Source organism: Dipodomys spectabilis, unplaced genomic scaffold (assembly GCF_019054845.1).
Source record: "Dipodomys spectabilis isolate Male_0828 unplaced genomic scaffold, ASM1905484v1 ptg000388l, whole genome shotgun sequence".
Taxonomy (NCBI): domain Eukaryota; kingdom Metazoa; phylum Chordata; class Mammalia; order Rodentia; family Heteromyidae; genus Dipodomys; species Dipodomys spectabilis.
Window position 1 is genome coordinate 2,643,477 of NW_024871065.1, and position 23,429 is coordinate 2,666,905.

The window sequence follows — 23,429 nt, forward strand, 5'->3', positions numbered from 1 at the left end:
TCCATCGCTCCAGTGTTTGCATATGTGAACCAAGATTGTCAGCAGTCGAAAGTGATGGCGGGGAGGAGAGTCGGACTCAGTCGAAAGGGATGGTGGGAAGGAAGATCAGAATAGTGAAAGGGTGTTTTTTTTTTCCCTGAAAAAAAAAAAAAAAAAGGAAAAGCACAACTCCACGGGGACAGCCCTGGATTCCACCCTCCCCGGGGGAAAGTCTGCCACCAGCCCCACGCTGTCCATCACTTGCAGTATATTGTCCTCTTCAGTGCGGAGAAAACAAGTAAGCAGCCATTGCCAGGGTTAGTGGCGAGCTACCTGCTGTCTTCCTCCCTGCCATGTTCTGCAGGAAACACCCAGTGGAGAGCCATGGCATGTGCGATCGCAGCTGGGCCGAGTTCAAGGTGAGCCCCTCACTCCTACAGTGTGGAAAAGCTACTCTTCTCTTCTGTCGGTCTTGGGACTTGAACTCAGGGCCTGGGCATGGCCCCTGAGCTCTTCTGCTCAAGGCTGGCGCTCTACCACTTTGAGCTGTATATATGGCGCCACTTCCGGTCTCCTGGTGGTTCATTGGAGATGAAAGTCTCACGGACTTTCCTGCCCAGGCTGGCTTCGAACTGCGATCCTCAGATCTCAGCCTCCTGAGTAGCTAGGGTGACAGGCATGAATCTGTCCACTCTCCAGCTGCAAAATCGAGTCTTCCCTTGGCCCCATGGGCGAGGCCTGTGAGGTCCTGGAAGCCGAAGAGAAGCTGTCTGCAGCCAGGGAGTAGATCAGAGTCTTGCAGCCTTGGCATGGCAGGCTAATACTCGAGCCAGGGAAGTTCAGGCCATGCCTCTGCTTTGACACCAGCCATGGGGCCCCGGGGCTGTTTACCCTGGAAGCCTTTCCTGTGTGTAGGGCTGACCCCAGGGAAGTCCATAGATGGCTACAGGTAAGTCCTGCTGAGATTCTGCCCTTGGAAGCTAATGAGGAAAGCCTGTCTCCCTTTGAGGAGGGTTGCTAACATAGGCCTGAGGGGAGCCTGTGTCTGGCCTTGGTGTGTTCAGTGTGTGTGCACACGCGTGTGTGTGTGCACGTGTGAGCAAGAGGCTTTGCTCCCTCCCACCCTCACCTCAGCTCCTGCCGCCTGGGAGCCCCGTCCCTCCATGAAAGGCTTCAGGAGCCCCACTGGACCCCCACACTGTCTTCATTGGGTGCCAGTGACTGGGGCTTGAGCTCTGGGGAGGGGGGGCTTGTGTTTGCTTGTCATTCAAAGCTGGGTGTTTGACCCCTTAAGCCACCTGCTTCCCTGTCTGGTCCCCCCCCCCCCACTCCGCCACCCACTGGACAGAGTCTCACAGACATGTTCCTACCCAGGGCTGGCTTTGAACCAGGATCCTCAGGTCTTACTCTCTTTGAGTAGCTAGGATGACAGGCGTGAGCCACCAGCGCCTGGCCCCGCTGTGCTTTGAGTTCCAGAAGTTTGGGGTTGAGAACAGCGTGAATCGCTGGGACTGGGGGGCGGGGGTCGGGGGGAGAAGGAGAAAAAGTTTGTTTTCTCTGCTCCAGTAAAAAAATATCAAATATAATATGAAAGCCCAGTCACACGGACAAAGTCTCTGTTTTAGGGTTCAATGGGGCGGTGGCACCTGGGATGGAGTTTCCTGCTTTAGATCGCCTCCCCCCACCTTCCGAATCCCGTGCACCCCAGGAAGTTACCGGACGACGAGACCAGGCCCTAGGATGTGTGGGGTGCCCCTCCCCCTCTCCAGAGAGAGGCCCCCCCCCTGTGAATTCTGGGGGTGAGGAGTGGGGGGCGGGGAGCAGGACACCAGTTTCAGCTCCATCTGTGCCTGGTGGATTTTGGGGGGGAGGGCGCTGGGGACTCAGCTCTCACTCCTCCCTCCCCCCTGAACCCCAGCTAGCTCCCCCTTCCCCGAAGCCAGGAAGGCCCAGCACGTGAGGCTGGTTTTGACCTCATTCCCGTTTTTCACCATTATGCCAAGGCCCGGGTCACACGATAGATTCGCGGTCCCTGTCTGGGGACGGGGGGAAATCTGCCAGGTCTTCGCTCCGACTGTAGTCGGACACCCTGGCTTGGAGGTTGTCGCTGGTGGCCCGGGTGACACTGTCGTAGGATGGCGGGAAGGAGGTGGAGGAGATGGAGGAGCTGGAGGGAGGGCCCCCACCACCACCACTGGGCCGGGAGTTCTGATTCATCATGTAGGCGATGAGGCCTTCTCTTTCTGGGGCGTCCTCTTGGGAGAGCCCCCCGTCGCTGCCGCTGCTGCAGGTCTGCCGTCGGAAGAGGAAGGAGGCGTGCTTCACGGAGCGCTGGAGCAGGTGTCTCCGGAAGGCGCGCTGGATGACCATGGCCGACACCTCCTCGTGCTTGCGCCGCAGCGTGGTGGTGATGGGCTCGTAGGAGATCTTGGATGGGTTGGCCGCCATGAACTTCTCCTCCATCTGGATCTTCAGGGCGTCCATTTCCCCGGATTCGCCCAGCACCCTTTTGGTGAAGGCGAAGAGGATATCCATGCAGTGGATGCGGTCTCCGCTCACCATGGGCAGGTCCATGTGGATGAGGCTGATCTGGTTGGGTTTGGGGAGGCGCAGGGGTTCGGACAGGGCATCGGCGAAGTCGGACAGGGCGGCGTACTCGATGAACTGCGTGGCCTCGGGATCGAACTTCTCCCAGATCTCGTAGAACATGTCGAAGTCGTCTTCGCTGAGGGGCTCGGTGCTCTCCTCCGTGGCCACGCTGAAGTTCTCCAGGATGATGGCGATGTACATGTTGACCACGATGAGGAAGGAGATGATGATGTAGGTGGTGAAGAACAGGATGCCCACGGCCGGGCTCCCACAGTTCCCCCGGGAGCCGTTGCCACTGGGCAGATCGGGGTCGCAGTAGGGAGGCCCGGTGTTGAGGATGGGACTGAGGAGGCCGTCCCAACCGGCCGAGGTGGTGATCTGGAAGAGGCACAGCATGCTGTTGGCGAACGTCTGGAAGTTAAACATGTCGTCGATGCCCGCCTCCCACTTGACGTAAGCGAAGTTGGCCATGCCAAAGATGGAGTAGATGAACATGACCAGGAAGAGCAGCAGGCCGATGTTGAAGAGGGCCGGGAGGGACATCATGAGGGCGAAGAGCAGGGTGCGGATGCCCTTGGCACCCCGGATGAGCCGGAGGATGCGGCCGATGCGGGCCAGGCGGATGACACGGAAGAGCGTGGGGGAGAAGAAATACTTCTGGATGATGTCGGACAGCACGGTGCCTATGGGAATGGTAGAGAGCATGGCGGACAGTAAGAATATCGCTACGCTTCCCAGGCCAGCACTGGCCTCCTCCACCCAGAGAGGATCCAGGGAGATGAAGCACCTCTGGGAGGGACGGGTGTGCTAGCACTACCTCTCAACACCTTTCTTTTTTATTGGTTGTGGGACTCGAACTCAGGGCCTGGGCGCTGTCCCTCAGCTCTTCAGCTCAAGGCTGGTGCTCTACCACTTGAGCCACAGCGCCACTTTGGGTTTTCATGGTGGTTCATGGGAGGTGAGAGTCTCACAGCCTTTCCTGCCCCGGGCTGGCTTTGAACCATGATCCTCAGATCCTCAGCCTCCTGCGTAGCTAGGATGACGGGCATTCCTAACACAGCTGGTATGGCTGGGTGGTGTCTGAGACCAAAGGTAGTTGGTTAGCAGCGCATCAGCCTTGCTCAAGGCTTTCTAGTTCCTCGTTATTCTAAGTCGTGGATTCGGGAGTTTGTGGAAATGTTAAAACAACAACAACAAAAAAATCTAGAAGATACCTCAGTCACGTCTCCCTCTTTCAAAAAGAGGAAGGATCATGGGGCTGGGAAGGTGGCTCAGTGGTAGAGCGCTTGCCTTGCATGCCTGAGGCCCTGGGTTCGATTCCTCAGCACCACATAAGCAGAAAGGAAAAAAGCCAGAAGTGGCGCTGTGGCTCAAGTGGTAGAGCGCTAGCCTTGAGCTGAAGAGCTGAGGGACAGCACCCAGGCCCAGAGTTCAGGCCCTAAATCCATCTCCAAAATAACCAGCAAAAAGCTCAGCTGGGAGCGTGGTTGAGTGGTAGGGCAACCAGGGAGCTGTGTTTAAACCCCAGTAAAGAGAGAGAGAGAGGGAGGGGAAGGGAGGGCGGGAGAGGGAGGGGCGTGCTGGAGGGAGGGAGAGGGGGCATTCCAGGGCCTCCCCATAGACCCGAGGGTGGGAAGAAGGCCCGGCCCGGTGGTCGGCCTCTCTGCCCACACCCGCTCACCCACGATGGAGAGGATGACCACCACGAAGTCAAAGATGTTCCAACTGTTGGTGAAGTAGTAGTGTCTCAGGGCGGCCATCTTGACAAAGCACTCGCCCGTGAAGATGGCCACGAAGAGCAGGTTGATCTTGGCGAGGATGCTGACCTTCTCGGGGCTCTGGTCGTCCGTCTCCACCATCATGGTCACCATGTTGAGGCAGATGAGGAACATGATGGTGACATCGAAGGCCTGCTTGGTCACGATGTCGAAGAGGAAGCCCTGGTACTTGTTCTGCCAGGAGGAAGGAGGATGTGGGGCTTGGCCTGGGGCCTGGGCTGGGCAGGCAAGGGACCCTCTCCTGGGGTGGCCATCGCCCCTCGGCCTTCCCTGGGCCACCAGGCCAGCACCCAAGTGACTCACGTTCACTGAAGAGGTCCTCCTCCCTTAGTGTTCCCCCCAGGTTCACACCTGGTCCTCCGGCCTCAGCGTTCCCCCTAGATTCACATCTGTTTTTTTCCTGTCCTAAACGTTCCCCTGGATTTTGAGATCCAGCTCCGAGGTTCCTATCCTTTTCATGGCTCTCCCTGAATTCTGAAGATTTTTCTCTCTCTCTCTTCTTTCCCTAGATATGGATGGGACGATGCCCTTCATACTCTCTCGTGGATGGATTATCCAGCCATTTCCTGGATGACCTTGAAGGCTCAAGGTCAATGTTAAACGTCAATTCTAGCAATGGTATCAGTCCCTTGGATTGGTATGTTTTCTCCATTCTTATTTATTTTTGCCAGTCCTGGGGCTTGAACTCAGGGCCTGGGCGCTGTCCCTGAGCTGCTTTTTGCTCAAGGCTAGCACTCTACCACTTTAGCCATAGCGCCACTTCCAGCTTTTTCTGTGTCTGCGGTACTAAGGAATCGAACCCAGGGCTTCATGCATGCGAGGCAAGCGCTCTACCACTAAGCCACCTTCCCAGCCGCTCCATTATTCTTTTGATGGAATTGTTTTTAATTTATTCTGCTCAGTGGAATTGGTGTATGTGTGTGTGTGGGGGGGTGTTGGTTTGGGGCCTTGAACTCATGGCCTGGGAGCTCTTAAGGATGCTTAAGGATGGAGCTCTACTACTTGGGCCACATCTCATTTCTGGCTTTTTGGTGGCTCTTTGGAGATCAGAGTCTCGCAGACCCTGTGGCCCAGGCTGGTTTCAAACTTCGATCCTTCGATCTCAGCCACCTGTGTCACTACAAGTATAGGAGTGAGTTACCAGCACTCAAACAGTATTGATATGTCATTCACGGTAAATGCAGCTGCCGGTGGCTCAGGCCTGTCACCCTAGGGACTCGGGAGGCTGAGATCTGAGTGAGATCTGAGGATCAAGGTTCCAAGCCAGCCCAGGCAGGAAAGTCTGTGAGACTCATATCCATGCAATTGGCTATAAAAAAGCCAAGGCGGAGCTATGGCTCAAGTAGTTGAGTGCTGGCTTTGAGCACAAAATCCCAGGGGCAGCACCCAGGCCCTGAGTTCAAGCCCCAGACACACACACACTCTCTCTCTGTGTCTGTCTGTCTCTCTCTGTCTCTGACTCTGTCTCACACACACCCACCAGGTCTGATCCAGGTAGTGGGTCATGCCTGTCATCCTAGCTACTCAGAAGGCAAATCTGAGGACTGCACTTCAAAGCCAGCTCAGACTGACAAACCAGAGAGGGAGAGAGAGAGAGAGAGAGACTCTTATCTTCAACGAACCAGCAAAAAGCCAGAAGTGGAGGTGTGACTCAAGTGGTAGAGCGCCAGCATTGACTTAGGAAAAACAACCAACCACAAGTGAAGGGCTAGCATGGTAGGCCTTGAGTTCAAGCCCCAGTACTAGCAAGAAACAAGCAAAGAAACAAGCATGGGTGTGGGGCTGGGTAAAATCTGCACCCCAAGGGACCAGGTGTGTCTTGTGGCTATACATCTTCTGTGGATCTGCACCTTCTTCCCCCCTCCCCCCCATCATCAGGATGAAGCCTGGTGTGAAGCCCAGACACCAGAGAACCTCTCACTGAAGCTGAAGGATCATGAGGCGGCCCTGATGGCTGCCTATGTGGCTAGGGAGGAGGGAGAAATCTTAAGGTTCCAACTCCCCCACCCCAAAAGAACAGCCCTCTCGATTCTTCCAGGGAGCCCGGCTCACCAGAGGCCGAGGAATGGGCTTTTGGGGTTTCTTGGAGCCCAGCTTTTTCATGGCATTGTAATATTTCTTCTGTTCTTCTGTCATGAAGATGTCTTGGCCTCCTAAGTGCAGAGAGACAACACTGATATCATTTTGAGGGTTCTCACTGACCTCTGGGATAGTGGGGGTCAGGGCAGACTCTGTATTAAGATGGGCTTTGTCTCGCTTTATACTGCATCAAACATTCTCAGCGAAACCTGCCTTTCCAAAAATCCCTGGAGATCTAGCTGGCTTCAGGGTTTCCACTCACCCTTCCCCTTTGTCTACCCAGCTGGGCCGGGCCCGGTGGCTCTTTCTGCCCTGTTGGTTTGCGTTCAATATAACATGGCCTATGCCAGAGGCTGCCTGCCATCCCAGCCGAACTCAGGAGGCTGAGATCTGAGGATCATGGTTCAAAGCCAGCCTGGGCAGGAAAGGCCATGAGCCTGGAGCCAGAATGGCTACTACTTCTCGCCCCACCCACCCAACCCAACCCAGGTAGAGCTGGTGTTCTGTGCATTCTATGTGCTGTTGTACATATTCTGCGTACTGAGTGTATTATGCTATGTATTCTATGTATCGTATGCATTGTATGTATTCTACATACTGAATGCATTCTGTATATTGTATGTATTATACATATTGTACGTATTCTATTATATATTCTATGCATTGTGCATATTCTACTTATTAAATGTATTTTACATATTGTATATGGTCTATATATTGTACATAGTCTATGTATTGAATATATTCTCTGTATTGTAAGTATTCTGTGTATTGTACATGTTGTATGCATTCTATGTATTGTACATGTTCTACATACTGTATGCATTCATACTGTATGTATTCATACTGCATGTCTTCTATGTCTTGAACATATTCTGTGAACTCCATGCATCGTACATAATCTACATAGTGGATGTCTTTTGCGTATTCTGCGTATGTAGAATATATGTATGTATACGTAGTCTACGTATCTTTTTCTTCTGCTGGTTGAAGTTGTCGATGATGACACCAATGAAGAGGTTCAGGGTGAAGAAAGAGCCGAAGATGATGAAGACCACGAAGTAGATGTACATGTACAGGTTGTATTCCCACTGCGGCTGCTCTTCGTACTAAGGGACGGAAGCCAAGAGAGACGGTCAGCCAGCCGGGGGCACTGTGTGAGAGGTGGACAGGTCAAGGGGACTGGGGGTGGGGGACAGGACGGAGGTGGGCGGGGGGGGAGAGGACAGAGGGAAGGGAGGGCAGAAGGCCTGCTGGATTTAGCATGGGATTCAGGATTCAGGCCTGGGAGCCTGGGTCTTGGCATCATGGGGTTGGTCAAATGGAGGGGGGAAGTCAATTTGCATCTCTCTTGCTTTCACCCCATTTCTCCTGGAGTGAATTCAGTGAAGAAATAGAAGACCCCTGTGTCTCACGCCTGTCATCCTAGCGACTCAGGAGGCTGAGATCTGGAGGATTGTGGTTCAAAGCCAGCCCGGGGCAGGAAAGTCTGTGAGACTTTGAAATCTCTAATGAACCAGTAAAAAGTCAGAAGCAGAGCAGGTGGCTCAAGTGGTAGAGCACCAGCCTTGAGCAAGATATGAAAAAAAAAAATACTCAGGGAACAAAGCCCAGTCCTGAGTTCAAGTCTTCGGTGCTGGCATGAACAAGAAGAAACAGGAATGGTCTCCTACCCCTCGGGAGTCCACCGCTGCGTACATGATGTCCATCCAGCCTTTAAAAGTTGCCTGGAAGGGAAAGAAGATACAAGAGAAATGATTAAACCAACTGTCTCACTAGAGCTACACGAAGCCCCTGTCTAACTGGGCAAATCTGGGGTTAGGAATGAGGGAAGGGGAGGGAGCAACTGAGCTAAAGACCCTTCTAGAAAACCCTGTAGTGAGTGAGTAGCAAGCTTTTATTTACTTATTTATTTTTGTACCAGTACTGGGGCTTGAACTCATTTCCAGGGGTGCTGTCTCTAAGCTTTTGTGTTCCCAAGGAGGTCCTCTACCATCTGAGCCACGTCTTCACTGCCAGCTTTTTGCTAGTTCGTAGAAGGGAAGAATCTCATGCACTTTCCTGGCAGAGTTGGCTTCAAACTGTGATCCTCAGATCTCAGCCTCCTCAGGAGCTAGGATGACACGGGCAGGAGACACCGCACCCAGCTTGGCTTGGCATTTCAATTTTGTTTTTGTTTTTGTTGGTCATGGGGCTTGAACTCAGAGCTTGGGCGCTGTTCCTGAGCTGCTTTTGCTCGAGGCAAGCACTCTACCACTTGAACCACAGCGCCACTTCCAGTTTTCTGGTGGTTCATTGGAGATAAGAGTCTCACGGACTTTCCTGCCCTGGGCTGGCTTTGAACTGTGATCCTGCAGATCTCAGCCTCTTGAGTAGCTGGGATGACAGGCGTGAGCCACCGGCGCCGGCCTGTTCCTCCATTCCTGTGTGGGGTTTGAGATGGCCCCGTTGGTCCCCCTTCTTGTCCCCCTTTCTGGAACTTACCACTTGTAGCAGGGCCAGGTAGCCGGCGCCCACATTGTCGAAGTTGACCTTGACCTTGGTCCAGTACAGCTCGCCGGTGACATTGAAGGCCTCGCAGTCGCTCTTGTTGTTCACGATCGTGTGGTTGAGTGGCAGGTCGCCCTCCGTCTGGTTGATGCAGCGCCCGAACTTGCCCGCAAACAGGTTCACGCCCATGATGCTGAAGATGAGCCAGAAGATGAGGCAGACGAGCAGGACGTTCATGATGGAGGGGATGGCGCCCACCAGCGCGTTGACCACCACCTACGGGGGGACATGGGGTACCTCTGTGTGTGCGGCCAGAATTGCCTGCCTGCCACTCCATCTATCTATCTATCTATCTATCCATCCATCAAGCTATCTATCTATCTGCCAACCATCCATCAAGCTATCTATCATCATCTATATATTCTATGTATAACATCTATCTATCTGTCTATCTATCTGTCTATCTATCCGTCTATCCGTCCGTCTATCCGTCCGTCTATCCGTCCGTCTATCCGTCCATCTATCTATCTATCTATCTATCTATCTATCTATCTATCTATCTATCTATCTATCTATCTATCTATCTATCTATCTATCTATCTATCTATCTATCTATCTATCTGTCTCTCTCTCCAGCTATGCAGCTATCTGTCTGTCTGTCTATCTATCTGTCTGTCTGTCTATCTATCTACCTACCTACCTATCTACCTATCTGTCTGTCTGTCCCTCTGTCTATCTATCTACCTACCTATTTACCCATCCATCTATCTATCTATCTGTCTGTCTATCTATCTATCTATCCATCAAGCTATCTATCTATCTGCCAACCATCCATCAAGCTATCTATCTGTCATCATCATCTATATATTCTATGTATAACATCTATCTGTCTATCTATCTGTCTATCTATCTACCTATCTACCTTCCTAGCTATCGTCATCATAATCTATACGTAACATCAATCTATCTACCTACCTACTCCCTATCTATCTATCTATCTACCTTCCTATCTATCATCATCATCTATATGTGACATCTATCTTTATCATCACCATCATCTATCAATTAGCTATGCATCCATTTATCCATCTATCTTTATCTATCATCTATCTCTGTCTATATCTATCTGGCTGACTATATCTATTATCATCTATCTATATTATCTAACATTTATCTATTTATCTTCTATCTCTATCATCTATCTATCCTTATCTACCTATCACTTATCTCTGTCAACCTGTTGGCCTATATCTATCTATCTATCTACCTACCTATCTATCATCATCATCATCATCATCAACCTATATCATCTATATGTAACATCTATCTATCCATCTATCTTTATCTACCTATCATCTGTCTATATCTATTTATATATTATCATCTATTTGTAACATTTATCTATTATCTACCTCTATAATCTATCTATCCTTATCTACCTTAATCTATCTGTCTGTCTATATCTGTCAATCACCATTATTTATCTCTCACATCTATCTAATCGATCTTCATCTAACCTCTCATCTCTATCAGTCTATATCATCTATCACGAATCAGCTATTTACATCATCTCTCTCTAACATGTATCTATGCTGTCTATATATCATCTGCCTGTCTACATCATCTTCCTCTCTTTCTCTCTATCATCTATATAAACTCTACCATCTCTGTCTGTCTGATCTCTCAGTCTTCCCTCCCTCCCTCCTTCCCTCCCTTACGTCTGAGCAGGCTGGGCACCCAGCTCTCCAGGCCCCCCCTCCCTGCCCCGGGCTGCCTGGCAGGGGGTGGTGGAGAGAAACCCTAGGCGCTTGCCCTTGGCTGCTCCGCGGCCTGGCTACATCAGAGGCATTCTTGGCATCTAGCATGTCCGCGTGTTCCACTGCAATCAAATGTCCTGGCCCTCACAGAGACATTAACTCAGGCCCATTAGTCACTTGTGGGTGGGCTTTCTGCCAAGAACTTGGGGTGCAGGGTTGCGGGGGGGAATGGATAAAGGCAAGATCCAAGCCATCAGACAAACAGTGAGCCTTCTGGTGTCAGATGAGCAATGGAATAGCATGTGTTGTCTGGTTGCAAGAAACTGGGATTCCTTCCCTTCCTTCCTGTGTCAGTCCTGGGGCTTGAACTCAGGGCCTGGGTGCTGTCCCTGAGCTTCTTTTGCACAAGGCTGGCGCTCTACCACTTGAGCCACAGCACCACACCAGTTTTTTTTTTCTGGTAGTTTAGGGAAGATACACAGTCCCATGGTGACCCCTCTGTACATCACCTTAAGAAAAACAAGTTAAAAAATATTTTTTTAAAAAGTCCCACAGACTTTCCTGCCCAGGCTGGCTTTGAATCGTGATCCTCAGATCTCAGCCTCCTGAGTAGCTAGGATGGCAGGTGGGAGCCACTGGCACCTGACTTAAAAAAAAAAAATTAAACGCCCACATAAACACATACTTTTGTTTCCTTTTTTCTTGTATTTTTGCTGGAGTTTTGAGGGTTTTTGTTTTTTTTTTTTTTGTCATCTGCTAAAGTGGGCATTGCTCAGATCTCTGCCCCCTGGGCCTCTAGAATTATTACAGGCCGTGGCGAGGCCACGGTGCTGTTTATTTATTGAGATAAAGTGTATCACGTCTTGCTCAGGCATGAGTCTGAATCCCGATCCTTTATTTTAGGCTTTTGCTTGTGGCTGGGATGGAAGGCGTTCCCTACCGCTCCCAGCTTCTTCGTTGGAGATGGGAGTCTCACAGATTTCTCTACCCAGGCCGGCTTGGCAATTCCGCTCCCCCAATCTCCTCTTCCCTTGTAGCTGGGGTAACAGGAGCTCAGCCACTTCCCATACTCCCCGGCCACGCTCGCTCCTGTCTCGGCCCCCCCCCCCCGAGTGAACCTGGGTGGGAGGCAGCGGTGGCTCCCCCCACTTACCCTCATCCCCTCAAACCGTGACAAGGCCCTGAGGGGTCGCAGCGCACGCAGCGTCCTCAGCGACTTGATGGGGCCCATCTCGGCAAAGCCCAGCGTGTTGGCCACCAGGCTGACCAGGGACACCTGGGGAGGAAAGGAAAGGGGGCGGGGAAGAGGTGTGGAGAGGGACGGCAGGGTTCCCGACCCACACTGAGACAGGAGACCATAAAGACGTCTACACAACCATGTTCATTGCTGCGCTTCACCATAGCCAGATTATGGAAGCAGCCCAGATGGCCCCCCAATCGGTGAGTGGCACCTCTACACAGTGGAATATTACACAGCCATCAGAAGGAATATAATAATGCCATTTTCAGGGAAATGGACAGACCCAGAACAAATCACGTGAAGTGAGGTCAGGAAAGCTCAGAGACAAATGCCATGTTTTCTCTCATGTGAGGAAGCTAGAGGTAAACTACATGGGGAGAGGATAAATTATCCAAGACTCGAGGCATTCACACCCAGTGAGCCCAAAGGAGACTTTTAGGGTAGGAACACAAAGATGCCATGTTCTCCGCTTGCTTTTTCTTCCTCCCTCCCTCCCTCCTTTTTTTTCTTTTCTTTCTTTCCCTCTTTTTTTATTTGGCTAGTCCTAGGGCTTGAACTCAGAGCCTGGACGCTGTCCCCGAGCTGTTTTGTTCAAGGCTAGTACTCTACCATTTGAACCACAGCTCCATTTCTGGTTTTCTGGTGACTGACTACAGATCAGAGTCTCATGGACTTTCCTGCCCAGGCTGGCTTCGAACCCCGATTCTCCGATCTCAGCCTCCTGAGCAGCTAGGAGGACAGGCCTGTGGCACCCAATGCCCTGTCACCAACCAACCACCTTTTAATCTCTGTTCCTGGCAAAGGCTCACACCACCCGATCCACCCTGGCCTTTCCACAGCAGTGGGATCCCAATCTCGCAGCTGTCCCGGGCTAAAGACTGGACATCGTCTCTCATTTTCTGTCTCTGATATGCTGTGTCTAATGCGCGAGAATTTCCTGTTGGCCCTGCCTTTAGAATCCCTCAGCTATCTAAACATTTCTCACGCGGTCTGCTGCCGGCCACGCTCCTGACCGGCTACGTCATCATCTCGCCCTGGCTCCCTGCCAGAGCCCTTCTCCCCTGCCCAGAGGACCGTGTCGTCCAAAGCAAAAGCCCTCCACACCTCTACTACACTCTTAAGAAAAGCCTCCCCTCCCTCCCTCCCTCTCTCCCTCCCTTCCTTCCTTTCTTCCTTCCTTCTTTCCCTCCTTCCCTTCTTTCCCTCCTTCCCTTCTTTCCTTCCTTCTTTCTTTCCTTCCTTCCTTCCTCCCTCCCTTCCTTCTTTCCTTCCTTCCTTCCTTCCTTCCTTCCTTCCTTCCTTCCTTCCTTCCTTCCTCTTCCTCCCTTTCTCCCCTCCTCCTCCTTCCCCTCCCTCCCTTCCTTCCTTCTCTCTCCCTTCCTTCCTTCTTTTCTCTCTTTCCTGTTGGTCCTGAGACTTAAACTCAGGGCCTGGGTGCTGTCCCTTCGCTTTTTGGCTCAAGGCTGGTTGGTGCTCTACCACTTGAGCCACAGCGCCACTTCTGGCAGTGTTTTGGCTGGTTCATTGGAGATCAGAGTCCGACAGGCTTTCCTGTCTGGGCTGGTTTCAAGCCACGATCCTCAGATCTCAGCCTCCTGAGTGGCTGGGATGACAGGCGTGAGCCCCTGGCACCCTGACACGGGGGGGAGGGGGTGGGGGGGGAGCTCTTTCTCTCTGACCAGGCCCCTGTCGCGGGATCGTGCGAGGCCTGCGGCTCAGCCAGGTGGCCTGTCCTTAGCCTTGCGTGCACACTTACGTCCACGATGAGGAAGTCTAGCCAGCACCAGGCGTTGGTGAAGTACTTCCTGAAGCCGTAGGCCACCCACTTGAGCAGCATCTCCAGCACAAACACGTAGGTGAACATCTTGTCGGCATACTCCAGCAGCACCTTGATCGTCTTCCGCTCCTCCAGGTAGATGTCCTCGAACGCCTGCCGGACGGACGGGGGACACTGGCCACCGGGCACCGTGGGAGCGGGGCACACAGACCCCCGTGGACAGGATGGGGTGCAGGGTGGGCATGCACGGGTAAGGGGGGGTAGCGAGCATGGAGAAGGCTCTGCCCCTCCCCCTCCCATTAAGGAGTGAAATCACTTCTAGGTGACAGTGTCATGATCATGAACCTTTGGGAACCTCCTTGCCATTTCCTATTTTCCTTCTCTATTTCTCTTTCTCTCTTTCCCTTCTTTTCTGGCTTTTTCTCTCTTTCTCTCTCTCTCCTTTTTTTCCATCTTTCTTTCATGTTGGTCCTGGGTTTTGAACTCAGGGCCTGGGCGCTGTCCCTCAGTTCTTCAGCTCAAAGCCAGCGCTCTACCACTTGAGCCACAGCGCCACTTCTGGTTTTCTGGTGGTTCATGGGAGATAAGAATCTCATGGACTCTCCTGCCCAAGCTGGCTTTGAACTGCGATCCTCAGATCTCAGCCTCCTGAGTAGCTAGGATTGCAGGCGTGAGCCACCCGCCCCTGGCTCTATTCTCCTTGGGAAACAGAGTTGGGAGCTGGTGCCTCATACCTGTTACCCTAGCTACTCAGGAGGCTGAGATCAGAGGATCAAGGTTCAAAGCCAGCCTGAACAGGAAAGTCAGTGAGACTCTTATCTCTACTTAACTACTAGAGAAGCTGGAAGTGGAGATGTGGCTCAAGTAGTAGAGCAAAGCCTTGAGCGAAAACGCTAAGCAAGAATGCAGGGCCCTGAGTTCAAGTCCTAGTATTAGCCCACACAGGTAACCAGATGAATAAATACATACATCCATACATCCATGTTTTCCTATTCAATCAACATATTTAAAGAAACACACCAAACCCCTGGGAGCTGGCTTACACCAGAGCTTTAAATGAAGGATGGTAAAATGTGGAACTTAGGAAGCTCAGAGCTGGATGAAATCAAATCTCCACGGATTCTTGGGAGTCAAAGATGGAGCTGGGCCAAGGAGATTTTGCCCCATTCCCTGGAGTCGCTGGGTCCCATCCCCAGCTCCACAGACAACAGTTTCCAAAGCACTGGATGCTGTAGGTTTCCCCCACTTCCTCCTTCCTGCCAGGCCTTCCCCCACTTCCTCCTTCCCGCCACATCTTTCCCCACTTCCTCCTGCCACACCTTCTTCTCCCTGCTTCCTGCCACAAGCATTCCTGGGCCGGCAGCGCAGCTCCCCAGGGTCTTGGCCTTCCTCTTCTTCCTCTCCTGCATCTACCTCTCCGTTCCCGGGCTCCCTGTCCAGGCAACAGAGCACGTCAGCAAGGGCTCTGGGGGCTGCTGCCAGCAGCGGGCTCTGGGGACCTGTTGGGATGCTGTGTCTGGGACCCGCAGGGCCACCGGGCCATGTGGACAACGCGCACGTTATTACTCAACTCCCCAAGGTGGCCTTGGAGCGCTGCGTGTTTCTAGAAGCCTGGTGCTGGTGAGCTGGCAGCTCACGCTGGTTTACCCTAAGCCACTCAGGAGTCTGAGATCCGGAGGATCGTGGTTCAGTCCAGGCAGACAAATCTGTGAGATGCTCATCTCCGAATGACCAGCCAAACACCAGGAGGGGTGGTGTGGCTCAAGGGATAGAGTTCAGCAAGAGCAGGAGGCCCTGAGTTCAAGCCCCAGTAAGCAGTGCACACACAGAGAACGTCAGCTGGCAAGGAAACAAGTCAACCCCAAACAGGGCTGGGGGTGTGGCTCAGCATTAACACGGCTGCTTAACAAGCATGTGACCGTGGGTCAAGCCCAGGTCTGTTTGATCATACGCTACACTGCTCTGTTGGCTTGGATGGGCTTCAGGTCTATTCGCTTGTTGTTTTGTGCCATGTTGGGAATTGAACCCAGAGCCTCCCTCTCCTCTCTGTGTGGCTCTGATACTGTTTCTGACTTAGTATCTCGTGAATTTCCCCGTGTGTGTGTGTGTGTGTGTGTGTGTGTGTGTGTGTGTGTGTGTGTGAGAGAGAGAGAGAGATTCTCAAGACACAGAGTATTTTAGTGGAGTTCACTCAAAAAAATGCCAGGTGCTAGTTGGCTCACAAGCCTTTAATCCTCTTAGCTACTCAGAAGGCTGAGATGTGAGGATCACGGTTCAAAGCCAGCCTGAACAGAACAGTGAGACTTATATCTCCAGTTAAAGAAGCAAAAACAACAACAACAAAAAAGCCAGAAGTAGAGCTGTGGCTTAAGTGGCCTGGTGTGGGTTCATATAGAATATGATCAAAGTTGGGCTGGGAAGGTGGCTCAGTGGTAGAGCGCTTGCCTTGCATGCCTGAGGCCCTGGGTTCGATTCCCCAGCACCACATAAGCAAAATAGAAAAAAGCCAGAAGTGGTGCTGTGGCTCAAGTGGTAGAGCGCTAGCCTTGAGCTGAAGAGCTGAGGGACAGTGCCCAGGTCCAGAGTTCAGGCCCCACAACCAGACCCCCCCCCCAAAAAAAAACCCCAAAAAACAAAAGAATATGATCAAAGTGTGTTCAGATTGTATTTCATCCTCAGTTACCCTAGAAACAGAACCCCTGTTGGTACATCCTCTACCTGTTTTTCTTTTGTTTGAACTCCTTAGCAAAGTTTTACTCTTCTTCTAATACGTCACATTTCTTCTTAGATCATTTATTTATTTGTGAGCAGTACCCGGCAGGCAAATCGTATTTGAGAAATGTTCCTGGTTGAACTAAAATGCTTCTGAGTGTCAGCCTAAGCCGCTGGTCTTCCTGACAGCACAGGTGAAGGCTGTAAATAGGTTTTCAAACTCAGCAGCAGCACCTGCTGGCTCCCAAGTGTAACCCTAGCGACTCAGGAGGCTGAGGGCAGGAGGACCATTTGCTGAGGCCAACCTGGGGAGAAAGTTCAGGACTTTCCATTTCAGCCAATAAAAAGCTGAATGTGATGTGAGAAGCATAAACAGGTAACCATAGTTTAGGCATCCTTCAGCAAAGAAAAGCAAGAACCTATTCAAGAAAGAACCAAAAGAGCCAGGCGCTGGTGGCTCACACCTGTCAGCCTAGCTACTCAGGAGGCTGAGATCTGAGGATCATGGTTCAAAGCCAGCAGGGCAGAAAAGTCCTCCATGAGGGCTAGGAAGGTGGCTCAGGGGTAGAGCGCTTGCCTTGCATGCATGAGACCTGGGTTTGACTCCTCAGCACACATAAGCAGAAAAAAGCCAGAAGTGGCACTGTGGCTCAAGTGGTAGAGTGCTAGCCTTGAGCTGAAGAGCTGAGGGACAGCGCCCAGGCCCAGAGTTCAGGCCCCACGACTGGCGGAAAAAAAAAGTCCCCATGAGACTCTTATCTCCAATGAACTACTCAAAAACTGGAAGTGATGCTGTGGTGCAAGTGGTAGCGCACCAGCCTTGAGCCCAGGCTTAGAGTTCAAGCCCCAGGTCTGCCAAAAAAAAAGAAAAAGAAAAAGCATTAAGGGCATGGCACAAGTGGTAGAGCATTCTTCTCTCCCTCGGTCCCTCCTTCCATTCCTTCCTTTTTTGGATTGGATGTGGTAATATTCAAACAAAACAAAGTGGTAGAGTGCCTGGCTCATAAGCCCAAAGTTCTAAGTTCAAACCCTAGTGCCACATTTATGTTCTTTTTCTTTGTCAGTCGTGGGGCTTGAACTCTGGGCCTGGGTGCTGTTCCTCAGCTCTTCAGCTCAAGGCTGGTGCTCTACCACTTGAGCCACAGCACCACTTCCGGTTTTCTAAGTGGTTTATTGGAGATCAGAGTCTCACGGCCTTTCCTGCCCGGGCTGGCTTTGAACTGCGATCCTCAGATCTCAGCCTCCAGAGTGTTAGGAAGACAGGCGTGAGCCACCGGTGCCCGACTCATTTCTATTACTTTTTGAATCCTTGCTTTTCTACTCAACCGATTGCACGGCTTTAATTCTTCCATGGGCCCATGTGTTGAATTACTGTGATTAATTGCCTTGCCCAGTACTTAGAGATTACTGCTAATGAGCAATAGCTAGTGAGTAGTTAAATGTCTGCCTGTTTCTTAGTCCTAACTGGAATGAAAATGTTTCAGGTGCTTAACTGCTAATGGATCAAAATGATACAAGTTAATTGGAGAGTTTCTCATTTAGTTTAAAAAAAAGTTGCATTTCTTTATCTATCAGAGCTTTACACAGACATTCCCAGAGTGTGTGTGTGTGTGTGTGTGTGTGTGTGTGTGTGTGTGTGTGTGTGTGTGTGTGTGTGTGTGTGTGTGTGTGTAGTGCAGGTATTGGGGCTTGAACTCGGGCCTCAAGCTCTTGCTTGGCTTTTTTTTTTTTTGTCAGTTGTGGGGCTTGAACTCGGGGCCTTAGGTGCCCTGAGCTTCTTTTGTTCAAGGCTAGCATTCGGCCACTCTGAGCCACAGCTCCATTTCAGGTATCTGAGTGGATAATTGGAGATAAGACTTTTATAAGGAATTTTTGGCCTGGGATGGCTTTGAACCACAATCCTCAGAGCTCAGCCTCCTGAATTGCTAGAATGACAGGTTTGAACTATCAGTACCTGGCTCTTCTCTATTTAAAAAATCTCTGTTTTCTTTTTTTTTTTTCCTTTCTCAGTAATTTGGAAGCAATATCATTTACTTTCTGTTCAACGAGCTTCTAACTTTAAATAACCTACTCCAACTCCTTTTTTTTTCCTCTCTTCTTTTCCCAATATATCATTGTCTTTTAACAACAGTGCTTGGCTGTCTATCTTGATTAGCTTTTACTTTGCCAAAAAAACTCCTCCTCACTTGTGGTGGAGACTGAGATTTATATTTATTTTTTTCCTCTCTTGCTCAGCTGAGATGAAATGGATCTGGCGGTTCCTGTTTGTGGCTGTTTCAAAACAAAACTTGATAACATATTGTTAAGGTCTCCCCAGATTCGAACCGACAGAGATTTGGCCCTGGCTGCCTACCAGGGAACAGCAGGCAGGCTACAAATCGTGGCTGCAGGCCCACTCAGAAACAAGAGATGGAGGCCCGGCACTAGTGGCTCATGCCCATCGGCCTGGCTACTTTAGGAGGCTGAGATGTGAGGATCACAATTTGAGGCCAGACAAGGGAAGGCCAGTCCAGTGAAGCTCTATCTCTAGTGAACCAACAAAAACACTGGAAGTCGACTGGCAGTGGCTTGGGTGGTAGAGTGCCAGCTTGGAATGGAAAAGCACAATAAATGAATAAATAAATAAACTAATACATAAGGAGACGAAAGAAAAGGAGGACCAGGCATCCGTGCCCCACCCCTGTCATCCTGGTGACTCCAGAAGCTGAGACTTGAGGATCGTGATGGAAAGCCAGTCTGGACGGAACAAATCCTCATGATGCTGATCCCCGATTAAATAGCGAAAAGCCGGAAGTGGAGCTATGATTCAAGTGGTCAAGAGCCAGCCTTTAGCAAAAAAGCCCAAGGAAGCATGATACCCTGAGTGCAAGTCCCGGCACTGACACACGAAATAAAAACAAATAAATAATGATGGGTGGATAAGTGAACGAATGAAACAGAAGGAATGGGACAGGAGACCAGATAGATAGATAGATAAAAAGATAAGTAGGTAGATAGGTAGGTAGCTAGATACATAGATAGATAGATGATAAATTGATAGGTGTGTAGATAGATAGGTAGGTAGATAGATACATAGACTGGTAGACAGACAAATAGATGATTGATAGATAGGTAGGTAGATAGATACACAGATAGTAGGTAGACAGGTAGACAGACCGACAAATCAATGATAGATAGATAGATAGATAGATAGATAGATAGATAGATAGATAAACAGGTGGATGAAACCAGGAAGGGAGAAGTGTGCAGTTGAACAGGAAACCCTATACATAGATGAATGGATGCATGCATGAATGAATGAATGAATGGAACAGGGCAGGGGAGAAGTATGGAATGGGACCAGAAGCCCCGAGATTGAGAAATGGCACTCAGAGTCTCCCCTTGGTCCTGAGGAGGAGGTGGCCCGGCTGGATGCATGGAGCTGCTTCTTCTGTGGTCTTTTGCTATTGCTCATCTTGGGGTTTAGGAGTTCTTTTTTTGGGGGGGGGGTCTGGTCGTGGGGCCTGAACTCTGGGCCTGGGCGCTGTGCCTCGGATCTTCAGCTCAAGGCTAGCGCTCTACCACTTGAGCCACAGCGCCACTTCTAGCTTTTTTCTTTTTGCTTATGTGGTGCTGAGGAATCGAACCCAGGGCCTCATGCATGCAAGGCAAGCGCTCTACCACTGAGCCACCTTCCCAGCCCCGGGGTTCAGGAGTTCTACAAGCAATATAAGTGTGCTTGCTTCCCTCAGGCCAGGAACCTTTCCACTTTATTCTGCCTTCTCTATTGCTCATCTACCTGATCCTTCTAGAATCCTCTCCAGGGAGGGTCCCTTGTTCTACTGGAGTGACTGAGAAAGCGGAGCAACTTTTTCCTTCCTTCCTTCCTTCCTTCCTTCCTTCCTCCCTCCTTCCCTCCCTCCCTCCCTTCCTCCCTCCCTTCCTTCCTCTTCCTTTCTTTGTGCCAATACTGAGCTTGAGCTCAGGGTCTGCGCGCTGTCCCTTAGCTTTTTGCTCAAGGCTAGCGTTCTACCACTTGAGCCACAGCGCCACTCCCAGCTTTTGTTGTTTTCTAGTGGTTAAGTGTAGATCGTTTCATTGGCTTTCCTGCTTGGGCTGGCTTTGAACTGTGGTTCTCCACACCTCGGCCTTCTGAATAGCGTGGATGGTGGGCGTGAGCCACTGGCACCACACGAGGGCATCTCCGGTAGGCCTCTCTGCTCCTCCTGGCCTCTACAACCCCCCTTTACCACCCAGCCCCATCTTCTTCCTCCTGCAGTGCTTCCTGATCACTCCAGTTTCACAGACTCTCCTGCCCAGGCTGGCTTCGAACCTCAGTCCTCAGATCTCAAGCCTCCCAAGTAGCTAGGGTGACAGGGGTGAGCCACCAGCACCCAGCTCAGCCCCAATTTCAGACCTGGGGACTTCCCTGCCCTGCCCTGCTCTGCTCTAGCCTTCTCCTGCCCCCAGCCCTGTGGGTAACCCCAGGAGATGTACCAGGGCTCCACTGCTGAGCAGGATCATGAAGATGATGAACGTCTCAAACCAGCTGTGCTCCACGATGCGGTAGCACGTCTTCCGAAGTCGCCACCAGACCTTCCCTGGGGACTGGGTGACGTCCACTGCGCAGCAGGGACAGCGCCGGATGCAGCCTAAGGGGGAGACAGGCGATGTTCAGTCTCAGCTCAGGGAGTGATGCGCAGAAGCTGTGCTGGTTGGAGAGAGTGGCCGTGGTGGGTGGGGCCAGTGTGTGATGGACAGGTGTGGCCACGTCCAGCAGGGACTAGATACTTGTAGTTTTTCTGTGGAGAAGCTATGCGGGGTGGGGGGGGGGCGGCAAGTCTCACAGACTTTCCCATCTGGGCTGGCTTCGAACCTTGATCCTCGGATCTCAGCCTCTGGGATGGCTAGGATGGCTGGTGTGAGCCCCCGGCGCCTGGCATCTTTGCAGTGTGTGGTATGGAGAGGGCAAAAATGGCAGATGGTCCCCAGTTGCCCCTCCCCACCCCAAACACAGCCCTAAGCCCCATCTGCCTCATGCATTTGCACAGAGGCCTAGCATGGGTGAGTCACTTAGTCCCTGCTGTCTGTGGGCAAAGCTACACCGTATGAGTATGGAGCTGCTGTCTTGAGGGGCCGTGACCCTGGTTCCAGGCAGGCGGGAGGAGCTGACCCCCTCTGGGTGGGCAGAAGGCCGTACCTTCGGTGAAACAGGCCTCCGGGTCCTTGACATCCTCGCCAAGATCGGGTATCTGCTCCAGGAGATCGGCCGTGTTGGTCATGTCTGCAGTGCTCCCTTCTGAGAAGCTGTCCTCGGGGTTCTGTGGGGAGGGGAGAGGGGGGCACAGGCTGTGGGTGGAGACCTGGCCTCCAGCCTCAACCTGGAGGCTGGAGAAGGAAGGTCAGGCCCACCCCCCACTCCACGCCCAGGGAAGGCCCCAAGGAAATAGGATGGAGTGGGTGCGGCCTGATCTACTGAGGGCCAATCAGAGCAGAGCCTAGGCTGGGGGCTGAGTTGTGAGGGCCAATCAGCGCAGAGCCTAGGCTAGGGCCTCAGACTTGTGAGGGCCATGATTCTGGGCTTTAGGAACAAGACAGGAATGGGGAGGTAGTTGGTTACAAGGACACACAGACACACAGACACACACACAGACACACAGACACACACACAGACACACACACACACACACACACACACACACCTGGGACAAAAGCACATCCGGAATGGAGCCAGACCAAGACACAGACACACACAGACACTGTCAGACACAACAAAGCCCAGCCCAGCAGGTCTTGCCCTGAACTCTTGTCCAGTTCAGACCTCGCTGGCATGCAGTGTGTAGAACCTTGGGGGAGACTGAGACAGCTCTGGAACCTTCTCTTTCTGGCCCCGAAGGGATTTGCTGCCCAGATTGACACTTTCATTAATGTATGTGTGTGTGTGTGTGTGTGCACGCACGTGTGCGCGCATGCGTGAGCATGTGTATCAGTACTAGCTTGAGCTCAGGGCCTTTCATATTGTCTCTTCATTTTTTTCTCTTCAGGGCTGGTGCTCTATCATTTGAGCCACACCCCTACTACTTCTGGCTTGGTTGTTCATTGGTGGTGAGAGTCTCACAGACTTTTCTGCCCCGGGCCGGGGGGGGGGGGGGGGGCGGGGGCTGGTTTTGAACCTTGATCCACCGGATCTCAGCCTCCTGAGTAGCCAGGATGACAGGTGTGAGCCACCAGTGCCCGGCTTGTATCTTCTGGCTTCAAGCTCTCCCCCCCCCCCCCAATCCAGAAAGAGGATCTTGGCCTATGCTTTGGGGGAATGATTTTCCTGGGCCCACATATGCTAAACTTGGCCACTATGACGAACTTCCCCGAGGGCCTGTTTCACAGTGGGAACGTCACAAGTCGGGATTGGAGGCGTGGGCAAGGTCAGGGCCCAGGACAGAGACACTGGCACCTCTCCATCCTCCTCTACGTCTCTAGGTTGGGTCTAGGTGAACCAGAGCAGTAGGCTGCCATGTTTCCAGGCTGCAAACTCCAATCCACGCTCAGGCGGACAGGATGGGGTCTCTTCCAAGTTCTCGTTGTTGAAAACTTCTGGCTTTTCTGGGGGGGGGGAGGCAGAAGGAGCAGTTTGTTATATAAAAGCTCCCAGAGTCTGAAAGGGTGGTATAGTTGACTCAAAGTAAACCACCTCTTCTTCCTCTTCCTCTTCCTTCTCTTCCTCCTTCTTATTCTTTTGTGGCCAGAACAAATTCCAATGGTAGGCTTGGTAGGCCCTCTGTTATGGCTCCAAAGGCAGGCGACCCATGTCTATCAGAGCTTGTTCTCCAATCTCCCCGGTGTTCTCGGGAGCCACAGGACTGGACGGGATGGACATTTGGCAACGGGGACAGGAACACAGACACCACAATGTGAGGGGATCTGGGGTGCTCAGGTGTTCACGCCCTTTGTGGGTGAATCTCCCATGCAGACAGTGAACGCGGGCAGGGCATGCGCAGGGAACATGGCTGGCCTGGCTTTTAGTTCAAGCACTGCGTGTGCGCTCCACGACT

General features: G+C 51.8%; 1 protein-coding gene across 1 annotated transcript in view; it reads right to left on the minus strand.

The window, feature by feature from the left end:
* Positions 1–1,989: 1,989 nt before the first annotated feature.
* Positions 1,990–23,429, minus strand: part of Scn5a (sodium voltage-gated channel alpha subunit 5) — a gene marked incomplete at its 5' end in the record, with an annotated part of 58,264 nt that continues 36,824 nt past the window's right edge. The window contains 10 exon segments of the mRNA XM_042667326.1: positions 1,990–3,251; positions 4,250–4,520; positions 6,399–6,499; positions 7,393–7,534; positions 8,099–8,152; positions 8,910–9,191; positions 11,826–11,948; positions 13,669–13,842; positions 20,878–21,032; positions 21,581–21,701. Of these exon segments, the coding sequence (XP_042523260.1) occupies positions 1,990–3,251; positions 4,250–4,520; positions 6,399–6,499; positions 7,393–7,534; positions 8,099–8,152; positions 8,910–9,191; positions 11,826–11,948; positions 13,669–13,842; positions 20,878–21,032; positions 21,581–21,701 (2,685 nt within the window).